Source organism: Pteropus vampyrus, unplaced genomic scaffold, assembly GCF_000151845.1.
Source record: "Pteropus vampyrus isolate Shadow unplaced genomic scaffold, Pvam_2.0 Scaffold9, whole genome shotgun sequence".
NCBI classification, from domain to species: Eukaryota; Metazoa; Chordata; class Mammalia; order Chiroptera; family Pteropodidae; genus Pteropus; species Pteropus vampyrus.
The window spans coordinates 13,890,206-13,906,272 of record NW_011888790.1 but is presented as its reverse complement, the minus strand read 5'-3'; the positions used below and the strand labels follow the sequence as shown (position 1 = coordinate 13,906,272).

Sequence of the window (16,067 nt, the reverse complement as noted above, 5' to 3'; positions counted from 1 at the left end):
CTGCAGTAATTATATCAACTCAGATGCATGAATATGGAATGTCAGAGAATGCAAGGGTAACAGAATCCTCAAATCTTGACTAAATGTTCACAATTAGTTTCCTTAGAAGGACTAATAGTACTATATTTGAGACCATATCATTTCCCATAGAGATCTCTGCTTAGGATAACTGTTATTAAACTATAATTAATTATTCTACTTTGTAGTTTTGCTTCTTGTAAATATAATGTATTGATAACTTTTAAAAATCCTGGGCTAATGAATCTTTTCCAGATAGACTTAAGGATAAAGACTGAATTGGGTCAGCCTCACCGATTTTTAAAGTTAACACTACTGTCCCAGTTGTCCTTTCTTAGGAAGTATAGCCTACCAAACTGCGAAAATAAGGATTATCACATCAAGGAGCCTTGACACATTTTAATAATATGGTATTAAGACGTGTGCGCTTTAGGATCAATGATTTTGATTTAAAAACTGGCGTGATTGAATCTGCTGGGGCCTTCAGGTCCACTTTAATAAAATCCAGAATTATCAGATTCCTCCTCAGAGGAGGAGGATTTAGGCTATATATAGAATATAGTTGCTTCAGAACTGGCAATTGCAATTAAAACTGCTGTAGTTCAATCAAACAGGGGGAGAAATACTGTGGTTACTCCAAGATATAAGAACTCAACAAAGATGACTGGAGGCAGATAAAGTAAGATCAGTAACTTCAATTGTCACCAATGTCTCAATCCCTTAGTTGACTAAGTTTTCTCAGTGAAATCCCTCCTTAGACTTTTAAAACTTCTGTGAAGAATTTTGGTCCTCTATTGAAGTGATGGAAACAAAACAAATAAACCAACAACAGAATCACCCTGAGCTGCTCAAGTTGATTAAGTCATTAAGTCTTCAAGGTCATTAAGGTCATTAAGTCTTTCCAATCACTTCATCACTACTGGGCATAAAGATACTTGAAACACTTTCAATGTAAGCTCCATATCATCTGATGGGAACCACGAAGATACGTACTGCCAGCAAGTACTTGAAACACTTTCAATGTAAGCTCCATATCATCTGATGGGAACCACGCAGATACGTACTGCCAGCAAGTAGAAAGAATCATGAATTCTTTCGATCTAAACCCTTTACCAAGTTGTCCCTTATAAAAGCCATTGTGGAACTTGAATATTCTAACTTTGTAGCCTGTTGTATTTAATTTAACTAATAATAAGTGAAAGAATAAAGTATTTTTACTCAGTATTAAATAACATTAATAAATGTGACCTTAAGCTGTTTTGCAGCAATTGTTTCTAAACCAGTACCATATCATATAGTAAATAAGGAGGAAAGGAAGAAAAGGAGAGAGGAAAAGAGGGAGGGACAAAAGAGAGAGAAAAGAGAATTCAGGAAGAAAAGAAAGAAACATCAAAAAAGGAGTGAGTTCTACTGTGTTTAGGTTTTAGTAGTTAGTCTCTGAAATTTAAAGAATGGAATTTTTTTTTACTTGGTCATTCACTCATAAGAAAAACAACCAGTTATAGTCCTTTTACACTAAAAGACAAAAAATTCTTACAATGAACATTATGCACTGAACTGACACTTTTTCCTTTCTAAAACTGTGCTTCCTGTCTGATTTCTAGAAAAGCTATTCTTAGTACTAAAAATGATCTATAACAGTACAGTGTTTTATCTGGTGATGGTGCACCTGAGGATAATGATGTTCTATTGTATTTTTGCATATAAATTACCATACTTAATGGAACATTATCTATTCTCTTAATTTTCCCTTTTTAAATTGTGATTGTAGCATCTCTGTTTCTCTATGCAAAAAAGAAAATTAAAAATTTGGTCAACCATCCAGATGTTTTCAATCATCTTATAATAAGTTACTGTGAAGATAAAACATCTGGGTAAATGACAACAATTTGTCTTTTATTCAGATTTATGAATCAAATAGATACAACCTGCCTATTTAAACTTAACAAGACCAGTTTCCTTTATAAGCACATAAAATGTTTACAATTATAATAATCCAAAATCAGAGCTTAATGATTCAGTGGTGTTGAACAGAAACAATTCTTTATTAAAATGCTCCTATGAGGAATCGATCTGTTCTTGAATTTTCCGTGGATTAGGTCTCAATTTAGAATCTTAGCTATTATTCAACTCAGACATCAAAGTTGATATTAATGGGCCAAAAGAGGATGCTAGTCAACGGAAAGTCATTGTTACTAATAGAAATTTCACTGTGTAACAAAACCAATATGCTAATAAAATGTACTGACTACAGTGTGCCTTCTTAACCCAAGTCACAGGAACTAATCAAGTTTTATTCTTAAATTTAGTTACTTAACACATTTCTTGCTAATTCCAATTATACATCACAGTTTGTAAACAGCTCGTGTATACATATATTAATGTAATCAGAGAGCAGATCCATAAATTATACATCGTATGGAAGGTTCATAAAGGTATGCAGTTGTATAAAAAATCAATTTCTAAGTCAATAACAAGAAAGAGAGACTGTAGAAAACCTGAAATTCGAAATAAAAAGTGTTCCTTTGGCCAAAGCTTAACAATTTTTATTGGCATACTTCTCGGAGAAATGTTCCACCATCTAGTTGGTATGTAAAACACTAAGAAATTCATGAATGTGCTAGAAATATTAAATTTGTCTTTCTTTTTTCTAAGAGTTAACAGTAACCCACAAAGTACTTGCCTTTTTTCCCCTGGCAATTTAAAATTATTTTGATATCCCCTTAAGAAAGAAAGGTGAAGGGTTACAAATGTTAAACTTCAGTATCACTTCACAATTACAACATACAGCTTTGAAAATAATGAATTGATTTCTTCTATGAAAATGAATAAAGATTCTCACTAGACTTTGTTAGTAACTGATATCTGCATTACCTAGGATGAATTTCTTTTATAAAGTATAAAACTACCTAGGTAGCTAGCTATCTACCTACCTACATGCATATCTATATGCATGCATATCTATATGCATGCATTTGTGTACTTAAATTGGACACAATATCAAATGCTGCACAACTGAATGGGGGGGATGGAAAAAATCTGTCATTATTAGTAGAAATCCACTCTGTTTTCCATAGCAATGAGCAGCCATTCAAATCTGATTAAAGTGACAGCACACTGACATAATGTGGTTATTAATTCACTCTGAACAATATATTTTTAAAAAATTGTGGATTCAGTGAAACTCAGTACCCACCAGAGACCTCATATGCTTGTTTCTCAGGCTTCAGTGAGCTTTCTGTAAGCCTGAATGCACTAACTACATACATCTGCACAGGCTGTTATGCACGAACATATCAATAAAAAGTAAAACGAATCATAATCTTATTTATTAACATGTTGGTTTCCTTCAACAAGCTTCAGCATATGCAACTTTAAGAAGAAAAAAAACAAAAGTCTTTTGCAAGCATTTGTGTCAGGTACCTTCTGTGTTAGAAATAATCCTTCCATTTGACCAGGAAAGAAAAACCATCTCAAAGGTAAGAAGATATTTTTCTCTTTGTGCTCAGGAAATAACTGTTAGAATTTTCCTGGTGAATACAAAATTTATAAATTCTATAAATATTCTTTCTTGCTGAGGCAATAATTCTTTACTTATTTTTATGTATTTCTACACAGCATTGCTCTTTCTCCGAATTCAGTATTATCTCCTAAATACTTACAAATCTAAACTTAGATAAGAAATTTCTCCTTTAGCAAATCAAACTAAAGAGAATTGAACCTCTTTCTGATTTTCATCTTATTTAAGAAACAGATATTCTGCTCTGATCATTTATTTTCCATTTCATATTACAAATGAAAATACATTTTTCCAAAGAGCAATATCCAAGAAGATAATATAAGTAAAATTATCAGTATCAAAGAGTTCTAAAATATCAAAACTAAACTTCTGTTTTTTGTCACTCACTTGATTGTCTAGATTCTAATCCTTTTTAAAAATCAGACCTAATTTTTGCACAGAAACTTTATTTTTAATCCAAATTTGATACTCTGCACCAGTTGCTCAGATGGAAATTCAGATAACACTAATATAAAAGAATTGATCTGATTTGTTGTTCTAAGTAGAATCAAACTGAAATATGTACATGTGAAGGGACAAGGTTCTCATAGCTACTTTCAGTGGTTTAGAGGGATACCCAAAAAAATCCCTACACTCGGTAAGGAGGAAAACAAATTCCAGGTCATCGACATACTTTTACATATGTACACAATCACTCCTCAAAAGAAACAGCCGAACTTTTGTTTTTGTACCAAAGTTTATATTCTATCTACTTAATATGGCAATTTGACAATTTGTTTCTCAAGGATCACTTAGTGGGAAGAAAATAGAGAATAAACCAAATGAGTAAATAAATAAATGTGTGTGTATTTGTGTGTGTGTGTATGTGTGTGTGTGTGTCTGTGAGAGAGAGAGAAAAAAAAATACATTTTCTGCCTTTGAATGCTACGCAGAAGAGATGCAATTTTATAGAACACAAGAAGTGAGCCAGAGAACCACAGGAAATTCTACGAGAGAGACAGTGCTTAAAAAAAAAATTACTCATGGAGCAGTGTGCAGAATGTATAGAAAAACAGAGAGAAGAGAGATGAGTGATGAGGATAATTTAAATCAGGGCAGATGATAATGAGGCTGCCACAGCTCAAAGGCAGTGGGAGTTCTGAAGGTGGGATGAATCCAACAGACACTTCAAAGGAAAATCTGAGATTTAGTGACTTACTGGATGTAAGAAACAAAGAGGAGGAAAAGCAAAAGAGGTCTTCAGTGCTTTATACCTAGGGACCGAGAGAATGGTGGCATCAATGTCATTTATGAAGATGTGTTTAACATTAGGATAATCAAAGAAATGCCTATTTCTGCTGAAATCAGACCACTTGAATCCTAAGTTTGTGCTAGATGGTGAGAGTTCATAATTTCCTCCATTCCTTGCAGCATTTTTAAGCATTCCTGCAATATTTATGTACATGCTTTGAAAATGCTCACCAGTTTGCCACCAATGGTCTAGGACGGGTACTCTGAAGACCTTTTTGGACCATTCCAGGGTCTCTACATCGCATCGTTCTCCAGCCACAAACAATGTTTTAAACCTAAATGTAAGAGGGAGGTGAATTCAAATTATTCCTTGAAAATAAATCTAAATAATTTCATCTACATTCTTTGGAACATTATGAAATCTAATCACATTAATTCTCTCAGAGGAAAACAGTCACAGTACCAGTATATCATACTGTAAAATGGTGAGAGGTATTATTTGTTTTGACCCAAATGTACATCGCAGCACTGAACAGTTACTTCAAAAGTGGAATTCACAGCTACAACATCTCAGTTCTGAAAAGAGCAATTGAGTTGATCTTTGTATCTGTCATATTCATTTAACGATCAAAGATGAAAAGTCTTTTCCTCCTTGACATTATCTCTGCTAATTTTAGCTTCAAGTTTCATTGTATTCTACTTAGGTCTATACACAAAAACACACTCTCAAGTATCAGCTAAGACGATAAATATGCTCATAAATGTTATGCACTTGTTTCTTCTCACAAGTTCCTGTGGTAAAGATTACTCTGATTCCTAGCACATATTTCCCCTATTCCAAGGACAGATAGGAAAGATAGGTGATTAAAAAGTAAATGCCATTATGGCCTTCCAGGTTAAAAAGGCTCTTATCACAAGGAATACAAGGTTATTTAGAGATGTGGAATCTTTGGCAGGGAGCACCAGGCCAAAAAATTAAAAAGATGAAATAAAAAAATAGAATTTGTTTGATGCTATTGATGGTTCATTGAGAGAATGACTATTTTTCTTCCACTCTCAATGCCCAGTGACCTGTCAAAAAAAAGTAATATATGTATAGTTAATTTACTATCATCAAAGAACAAACAAGTGAAAATCTGCCTACCCATCCAGAAAAATGTAGCTACAGATTTCTTTTTTGTATTTCTTCTCTCTGCTATAAACATGTATCTCATTCTATAATTGTTTGTTATCTATTTCCCACAGTGGACTGTGAGCTCTTTAGAAGTATTCATCTTTGTACCTAAATACCAGTCAAAATACCTGGGAATTTTAGATATTTAAATATTTCTAGAAGCTTAGAATGCTGAAGTACAGAAGTGGGGGGCTGGTAAAATTTATGTCAGCTTGACTCATTGTTCTGAGTAAAAGAGGAGGCATGTTGTTTTGTAAGAGTGTGGAAATTGACAAAAGAACAGCGACTTGAAGAGAGAAAAGTTCTAGCTATTTTAAGAAATTTTAAATGTATAACCTAAAAGTGAAAGAACTAAAGATTAGCCACTTGGCTTTCATAAACTCAATTAGCACTCTAGGAGGCTAAGTACAGACAGCACAGATTGAGTGTAGTACAAAAAAGAAAGGATGGCAAATCAATGCTACAAGGAATATATGGTGGATCTAGGCCAGGCAAGAGAAATGGGGAAACAAAGTAGGAATAACCATGGTGGAGAAAAATACCAGGAAAAATAGTGGGGAAAGAAATTAGAAGTCTTAGAAGAAAAAAAAAGTGAAAGCAACGGCACTGTAAAATCAGAAAAGAGAATATAGTTGTGAGAGGGAAATTTCAGACTTCGAGATCTTTAAAATGTGTCTGTTCTGAAGGATGATAGTGTTTGTGGTAGGAGAGAGAATCTAACATTGAAAGACACTGGAAAAAATAAGTGTGTTTGACAGAAGAATTTATCGTCAAGAAAATGAAAATCATCCAAGGATGGTAACAATTGAAAGTAGAGAAGAATTCCATGACTTGTTGCCTAAAGTTGCTGAAGAGAGCTCTGAAGAGTAAGAGAAGGTGCTTGTCATAAATAGATGGCATGAACTTTAATAGAAGGTGGACAATTAAACGGACAGAATGATCAAATTCTCATGGGATCAACTTTAACATCCTCTCTAATTTTTATAAATTATTATGACTCCAAAGGTACAGTTTGGCCTCAAGAGTTGAAAAAATTACAGTTCAATACTTCTGTAGAAAATCCTGGTTGCAAACAAGCGATTGAAAACATGTTAACTGATTTTCAAGTATAAATGAATCACTGATAAATAACTTCTACACTTGAAGTTCTACCACTTGATAATTATTTGTGATAATATTCATCTATAGATGAGGCTATCTATATATTAGGGTGTCAAAGGATGCTATAGTAAATTTGTGTAAAATACTCAGTGTAATGTTATCACTGTTCAACAGGTTTTGAGAAAAAAGGATCACCATTTGCTAATATAAAGATATTCAAGAAATAAAATTACTTTATTGCAACATCTTATTTTTTGAATGACTTAATTGGATTCATGAAGATTACCTAAATCAGTATTATCCAACTGAAATGTAATGTGAATTACAAATACAAGAAATACGTACTTTAAAATTTTCTAATAGCTTCATTCAAAGAGATCAAATTAACTTTAAAATGTTTTATCAAAACAAGTATATAAAAATATTATTGCAACATGTAATAAACATAAAAATTACTAGTGCAATAGTTTAGTCTTTTTCATACCTAGTCTCATTTTTATTGGTCACATTAGCTAGTGGCACCAAATGGGACAGTTCAGAATCAGAACATGAGTTTCTGAAGAAGCAGTAGAATTCTTACACTAGCCAAAATGATGAAAAATTTTAATTTAATAAAGTATATATTTCCAGGATGATGAAAATTTTTAACTTAATGTATACACAGTTCCTCTTCAAACAATTATGTCAGTAATTTCTTTTTACTCGGATCTGTATGCATATACATGTAGGGGTGTGCATGTGCCAATAAATGTAGCAAAGGTAATCTACTACTTAATGCTTCTATAGAAAGACTGTTATCACATTGGCTTTGCATAATATGGGGTTTGATCTGGTTTAATAATTTGGCATAGTTATAGGCCTTCAAATAATTGTGTGGTGCACTGTCAAAAATAATGTTTGAGTAGCTGTCTAGTGAGATATATTCCAACTACATATCCAAAATTATCAAGGAGCCATCCTTTAACAAGATATGTACCAAAGGTAAAATTTAGAAGTCTTAATAAAGACAGAAGCATAATTTCAAATTTCAGACCAGAAAAATATCTATTAGAGTCTTTGCTATGAAATCATTTGAATAATATGGATCAGTCACTTTGGTGAGCACCCTCTTAAAGTATACTAGGCTGCTAGGGCAATATTTAAACCTTTGAGAAAAAAGAAGTGAGACAGATAAAAGGGATGAGAATGGGAGAGCAATTAGTGTAGGGACTAGGAAAGTCAGATAATTACTATATAGGAAATTTGAAATTTGGGATAAAAATTCCTATTCCTAGGAAATTCACTAAGGAATTAACAAAGCAGGGACTAGGAAAGTCAGATAATTACTATATACAAATTTGCAATTTGGGATAAAACTTCAGGTAATCAAACGTGTTTTCATTTATAACTTGCTTGAAATTAAAATTTGGATTATCAGTTATGACTCATTGGATAGAACTGTTATAGCAGAATGAAACATTAATACTTAAGTCATTAAAAGTAGGTTAAAATATAAGAGAGATTAGTGTAAAGTTTTAAAGTTTAAAATGAGGTGAAAAAAGAAAAATAAATAAATAAATAAAATGAGGTAGATACATCTACAATTTTAGATCCCATGTTAAAACAAGACAAAATTAAAATTATAAATGCTATGTTGCTGATAATCCTATAACTGAAAAATATAAAGATATTTTAACTGTGTCATTAAAACAGATTCCTGATGTTTTAGAAAACTTGTGATTCAGAATATTATGCATTTATGGGGCAAATGAGGAACAAGCGATGCCCTTTGGAGAGGCATCATCAAAAAGGGGCTTGTAGAACATTCTGAGGAATTTGGATTTCATCATGAAGGCATTGAGAAGCTAATTAAAGCCAATTAAGGATTTTAAACAGGAGAGTGGTATAGGGAGATTTTTGCTTTAGAAAGACACCACTGGCAGTGGTGTGGAGGGTGCCAGGGGCCTGGCTTTGGGAAGGAGCCAGGGGCCTGGCTTTGGGAGGCTGTTACATCCCTGGAGAGTGGTGAGGACCCAAATCCTGGCCGTCCCAGGGAACTAAAGCAGAGGTGGAGACAGAATTTTTCAGGAGGTCTGAACAATGTGTCTGATTCCAACATGGCTATTCTCATTTCCTTGAAAATCCCTTTAGAAATACATTGTATATCATTGGAAGAAGAAAACCAACACATAAACAAACAAACAAACAAATAAAAAAACCCAAACACTCAAATACTTAATCTTAAATAAATGTAAAATTTAAGAAAACATAATTAGGAGGAAAACACAGGTATCCATGACAAATTGTAGAAGCAGGAAAGACTGAATGAAAATGTCTATAGTTCCACTGTTTTTGTGCTTCTGCAAATTGTGCCAAACAGATACTGTTGATGACTGACAATGGATACATCCTTTATAATTTAGATTAACTTAAAATATCATATTTATTGTTGTTGTATAATATCATAGGAGATTTGAAGAACAGAAAGAACACACATATACACACAGATATGAACATATTAGCATTTTTGTATTTTTGCCATTTACGACTGCAGGAGGTTTCAGAAATGGTTTTCCAACTGACTAAAAAAGAAGCCATTCTTTGTATTTCATTGAAGGTATTTCTAGAGCATACTGTATCTTTTCTACTTTCTTTCTTCATCAATAGCACATATGTAATAGAACATATTAGCCTCAAACTTTTCTTTAAGAGCAAAAATAAATTTCTAACAGTTTTCTGTTTGAGAAAAAATAAAGAATATTATGCACTTAGATACTTTGTATTAAAATTTATAAAATGATAGGTTTGGCTGATTCCAATATTGCATTAAAATTTATAAAATTATGGATTTGGCTGATTCCGACATTGCATTAAAATTTATAAAGTGATAGGTTTGGCTGATTCTGACAGCAGAGGCAAAGAACAACCAAAAGAGTTTTACAGATTTCAGAGGCCACACTTCTGTCATCTGTCAAGCCACAGATTACTTCAAAGAGTTCTAGATAGTCCAGATAGTTGTATGTTCAGTTTATATATAAAACTAAAGCTATAGAACTTCAAAAATATTTATTAATAAAAATGAAGCAAAATATTTTCAATTAAAGCACACAACAAAATAATTTTTGGCTAATCAAGAAATAACTAATACCTTGATATTAACAGCATTTTTATAAGTTTTAATTAAATTTTTGGCATTGTTTCCCAGCTAAATAAACTACAATAAATTAATTAATTGATTATAATAATAAACCATGCATTAGCATTGAGTTCTCATCTGATAGCAAATTTCAGCATTACAGATCTTAAAACTTAGTATTTATTCTTATGGTTTGGCATTATAATTCTATTCCTTTTTTCCTTAGATTTTAATTTCATTAATACTATTATGGTAGCAATCCTCATGCTGGCACTAAAAAGCAAAATAGAAAGGTTTGTATTTTCTAAAGAATGGTAAAAGTGTTATCTGGCTTCTTTGTAAGTCAGAAAATATCTTCTATTTCCATTAAAATCACTTTAGTATTTACTAAAATAGAGGAAAATTTTTGAAATTATTGTTAATTTTGAAAAATGTCAAAATAGTATAAATGGTTTCTTTCCTTAAATACACTAGAAATTATCAATCTATTTTTGTATTAAATGTCCTAAAAATGCCCCAAAGTTATTATTTTTTATCCTTGTATTATTTTTACAGACTCTCAATTTTATAATACTAACAAACATAAACATATTATAGACAAAGATAAGATTTAGGACATGACCAATGAAACTATTTTAAATCTTTTAATAAATATTTCATCAAATATTATTTAACTCCTAATTCCTCATCGTAAACAAAACCATGCCATGTGATTTAATATATTTTTTTAATAGCTTTATTTTTTTTCCCCTCCTTAAACCCCCCACCCCCACCCGCCACTTCCACCCCTGACCTATGGATGTTGCAGTTTCCCCTTAAGAACTGGATCTCTGAAGGCGGGGCATCTCCTCCCACATGCTCGCTGCATGCACCCGGCCGGCGCACACGGGAGGCCTGAAACACTCGGGGGACCTGGTGCACTTAGGGGTTATGGTCTGGTGCACCCCGGGTATGGTCTGTGGCTCCACCTGAGGTGCGAACCCAGGACCTTCCGCATGTAAAGCAGACGTGCTAACCACTACACTATGGAGTCACCCAATTTAATATTTTTATAACGAAATCATTACTGAAAGAAAAAAAGTATAAATCTATAATTAAAAGATAAATTATAAGATAATTTAAAGATAAACTCAAGCCTAAAGACAATGCCTGTCTTCGTAATTTTTCAAAGAACACTAGTAGCTTGCAAAAAACAAAAAAAAAATGCTTTTCATCAGTTAAATTTCTCATTAATGATCTTGCCATTATTTTATAAATAATACAGAGATAAATGCCCATATTGAAAATTCAAAACCATATTTTTGCTTAAAAATATATTTTATGTAAGTTAAAATTAGCCATTTTTTATAGTTATTTCACACTTTCTTGAAGGTTAAATTTACTCACATTAATTACATGTCGATATCTGCATTGTACAAATATGGTAGCTATTAAGCACTTCTGGTTATTTAAAATTAAATTCATTAAAATTGAACAGAATTAAAGATACCAATTTCTTATTAGTATTAATCTTTCTCAAGAGTTCAGTAGTGACATGTGGCTAATGCCTACCATATTATAGAGCTCAGTTTTATTAGATAGTGCTACCCTACGTTATTATAGATTAATAAGTATATGGGTGATATTGTTGATGATAACTCATGGAAAAATTAATCTACTTCCAAATGTATAATCCTAAAAAGATAATATACAATATCCAGAGTAGAAAAAAAGGGAGGAATTAATGGGAATGAGACCTATATACATTTTCCTAATTCTATATAAAACCGAGTACAATTTAAGACTCAAATGCAGGTGAAAATCAAACAACGTGAAACAGAAAAATGGTAATGTTATGAAATTAATTTTAGTCCAAATGTATAGGAAGATAAACAGAAATGTATAAAATGCTAAAGATAAATTCTGGCAAAAAATTTTCAGGTAATAAAGTAAGGGCAGAAGGAAACTAAAATGAATGTTTTGTTCAAGGTCCACAAACTACCAAACAAGTGAAAATTACTCTTCACTTGTGCCAACAGAAGTTAAATAAAAATAGATTATTTCAGTGATGCCTCATCACCTTCTAGTTCACATGACAGAACATCATTATTTTTTGCCACCAATGTCCCTGTGGTTTATCTCCATCTTTCCTTCATTCTACTTTCTTCTACTGCTCCCCTCAAGAAAATTCAAATTACCTTTTGGAAAAACTCTCCACCATTTGCAGTAACAAAATTAATTTTGCCTTATGTTTAAATACAGTATCTCATTATAACTGTTATACTAACTACATAAAGTCAATATCTTTCACTGTTTTTTGTAGCTGCTTATTTTTTGTGTCCCACATTATTCCCCCATGTGCGTTTTTTTGTTTTTTTTTTTTTCATGAAAGTCTTTGGATTTTAAGTTCGTTTAGTTTTCTCCGCATAAATATTTTTTTATTTTGCCCTCAGTCTTCAATTAAAAATTTCAGGTTGACAATTTTCCCTTAGCACATTAAAGATCTTTCACAATTGTCAACTAAAATCTATTGGCATCAGTTTGATTTTCCTCTTTGATGCTCTGTTGATTCCCTCTCGTAATTGATTAGATTTTATCTATAGCCTCAATTTATGTTCCACAATATCCAAATGATATGTCAAATGAGAATCTCCTTAGATTTAACCTGTTTAGTACTTGAATGGCACTTTCCATCTGGAATCCATAACTTTCTTCAATTTTGTAACACTTCCAATTATTGGCTCTCCAAGGATTATTTCTAACAATTCTTCCATTGTTTTCTTCTGAAATTCTTATTAGATGTATTTGTAGTTTATTATTCTTCTCTAGAAGTCTCTTAACTGTTCTTTCAGAGTTTTTACTTCTTTGATTCTCTGTACTGCATTCTGGGTAATTTTCTCAATACTATCTCGTAATTTTTAAGTCTTTGTGGCCCTCTATTTATTTTATTTATTTACTTAGTTTACACCATTCATTGCATTTTTTATTTCTTTCATGCCCATTGGATGTTTAGTAATTTTGTATAAATCACTTCATGACTTTGATCATTTTTAACATACTTATTTTCAGGTTTGATTTGACTATATTACAAAATTAATCTCACCTGGAAAGAACTCATGTTCTAGCTGTTGATTTTATTAACATTAGAGTTCTTCATGAGTTTTGGAATTTTATTTTTCTGGCTTTTTCTGAAAAAGAAGTTCTTTGTTTTTATTTTTATCTCTTCCTCGCTCTCCTATGCTCACCTTTTCTGTTCAATGGTTTTGTGGGTGATGTATCTATTCCCCAGAGGTCCAATGCCATAATGATGGTCCAGAATTATTAATCCACAGTGGTACTGAAAACATCATAGATCTTGTTCCAAGATGACAGGTGAGCAATTTTGTTCAGTCTCTGCTTGCAGGCCCCTGGACCAAAGCTTGGTCTGAGTCACAGTCCCAGAAAACAACTGAGAACCATTATTATCAGCCTCTCCTAATTGAGGAACACCACCCCAGCCTGACTTCAAGCACAGAGCTGGCTCTAATGTCACCACTGAAGTAAGGGTATCTGAGTTTCTACTGCTCTACCAATGCCTGCTTTACGCCTAGCCTCAATTTGTGTTCTGTAATTTCCAAATGACATGTCCAATGAGAATTTACTTATATTTAACCTGCTTAATACTCAGATGGCATTTCTATCTGGGATCCATCCAACTACAACCGGCCTTATCACTTTGCAAGTGTATTTCATTTCTAGTCCATAGAAATGTTTACTTTATTTTTCAACTCAATTAATACAAAATTATTAGTTGATAATAATAATTATCAACTCTGATGCTCCGTGTTTTCTTTTTTGTATTAGGTCTCATTGCTATGTAATTGGAAAAGAAACGCTGCATCAAGTATGAGGTACTGTGAAATCTTGAATGGAAATCCCAGCACTGAATTTTTTCTAACTTGAGTAATATTGAACTAGAAAATCATGGGAAAGTAAACCAGTATGATGGAATGTAAAAGAACAGTGAATTAGAGAGCAGAGATATTAATAACAGCTAAGGCTTAGTCTATGTTAAGAGCTGTTTCAAGTGTTTATTGTGGATTATATACCTTTTATTTTCATTATATTTTTTTACTATTAGTATCTTTATAGTCCATAAAAAGAAGGAGGAGGAGGTGGAAGAGGAAGGGAAGAGAAGGCAGAGGGGCAAGAAAGGAAGAGAAGAACAGAGAGGCTGTGGAATTTTCCTAAGGTCACACAGCCAGTAAGTGATAGATTGAATGCAGAGTCTAACTCCAGGGTCAGAATCTTAAATACCATACTGTACTGCCTAGTCCCATCTCAGAGTAGTTTTGCGATCTTGGGAATGCTATCTCACCTCTCTGTGACAAAGTTTTCTCAACTGTTAAATGAAATGATTATACTAGATAACTTCTATTTTTCCAAACTCTAGTCATTTATGATAAAATGAATTTATAATTCTGGTTGGTTCTCTATTTCAGAGTAGACTCTTAAATTTGTTTTTGAGATAAAATTTTTGGCAAATCTCCAAATTTATTTTAAAACAATCTTTCATAAGATATGTAACACATTTAAAGAGAAAAATTCATCTCTTGAAATGTTTTATAAGAAAAAAAAGAGAGAAATTCTGCAAATAATCATGAGTCTGAAATCATAATATTTAGCAAAAGTCAATTCAGTAAGTATGAAATGTCTTGAACATAAATATAAAAGTATAGTTGTATGACTTGAGTTCTGATTTTAATTCTGTCTCTAACCCAAACTTAACTTTTTTGGACCCCAGTTTCCTTGTTTCTGAAATGAGATAATTCGATTTCTGAGATCTCTTCTGCTTTTAACATTCTCTTATTTCACAAGTGAGAATCTATCAAAACAGTTCAATGAAGGTATTATTTAAATAGACTGAAAATATATGGAAAGCAAAAGCTGCTTTTATCCCATGAATGACAAAAATATCTGGGTTGTTAGTTTCCTAATTTACTTCTCACAAGAAGAGTATACTGTGGTATTTAGTTAAGAATGTGAGCCTTAGATTGCCTGTGTGTTTCATTCTAAAGAGTTACTTAAACTCTCTGGGCCTGATCTTACCCATTTATAAAGTGAAGATAATGACAATTACTACTTATTGTGATGACAAAGCGAGAAAAACTGCTTATGCCTGGCACATGGTAGATTTTCAGTAAGTGCTTGCATTTATTATTAGTAGTAATTTAAATAATTGAAGGTGTTTGTAGAGTTTGTCTGCAATCCTACATATCTATTAAAAACATGTGTGCACATCATCATAAATAATTTAGTTGCCTAAAGACAAAGGGGCATGACAGAGAGAATTTATTGCAATTTTTTTATGCTAAAATTTCATGCTCCATGTCTATGTGTATTAGTTTGATAAGTGATGATTTAATAGGCATTTAGTATTGTTTGATGCTTTATACATTAGGCAAATTAGAAACAGTTCTTGCCTTCACAATAAAAGATAGCATTTCAAAACTATATACAAATGGGAAAAGATGATGATGCTGCAAATGAGAGACCTTAGCTTAAATCGTCTTAAGACATGAAAACTGTACACAGCCTCAGATGTTTTTACCAAAATCTATATTTCTATCCTTCTGACTGAAATGGAAGAAACTAAATTGAAATGTAAATGAATGAACAAATAGAGCGTGAATAGAAATATTATAATAGAGGGTTCATTTTATGAATACCTTTTATTTTAATGAAGTGTAATCTTTAGATTATAGATAAATTTTGATGTAAATCCAAATCTATTTTTTTCATAAAATAAAAAAAAGAGGAAAAAGAAACAAGTAAAACCACTAACTGTGCCCAAATTGAAAGCTTCTTGCTTACATCTACAATTGGTGTGTGATATTTCTCTTAACTCCTTCTTTGGGCCATAACAACATAAAATTCATAACATCTGGCAT

At 32.2% G+C, this 16,067-nt stretch overlaps 1 protein-coding gene across 2 annotated transcripts in view; it reads right to left on the bottom strand.

Moving 5' to 3' along the window:
- Positions 1-16,067, bottom strand: part of ACSS3 (acyl-CoA synthetase short chain family member 3) — a 156,084-nt gene that overhangs the window by 45,882 nt on the left and 94,135 nt on the right. For both annotated transcript variants that reach the window (XM_011374866.2, XM_011374858.2), the window contains one exon: positions 5,000-5,103. In XM_011374866.2, coding sequence (XP_011373168.1) covers positions 5,000-5,103 — 104 coding nt within the window. The remainder of the gene's footprint in view (positions 1-4,999; positions 5,104-16,067) is intronic.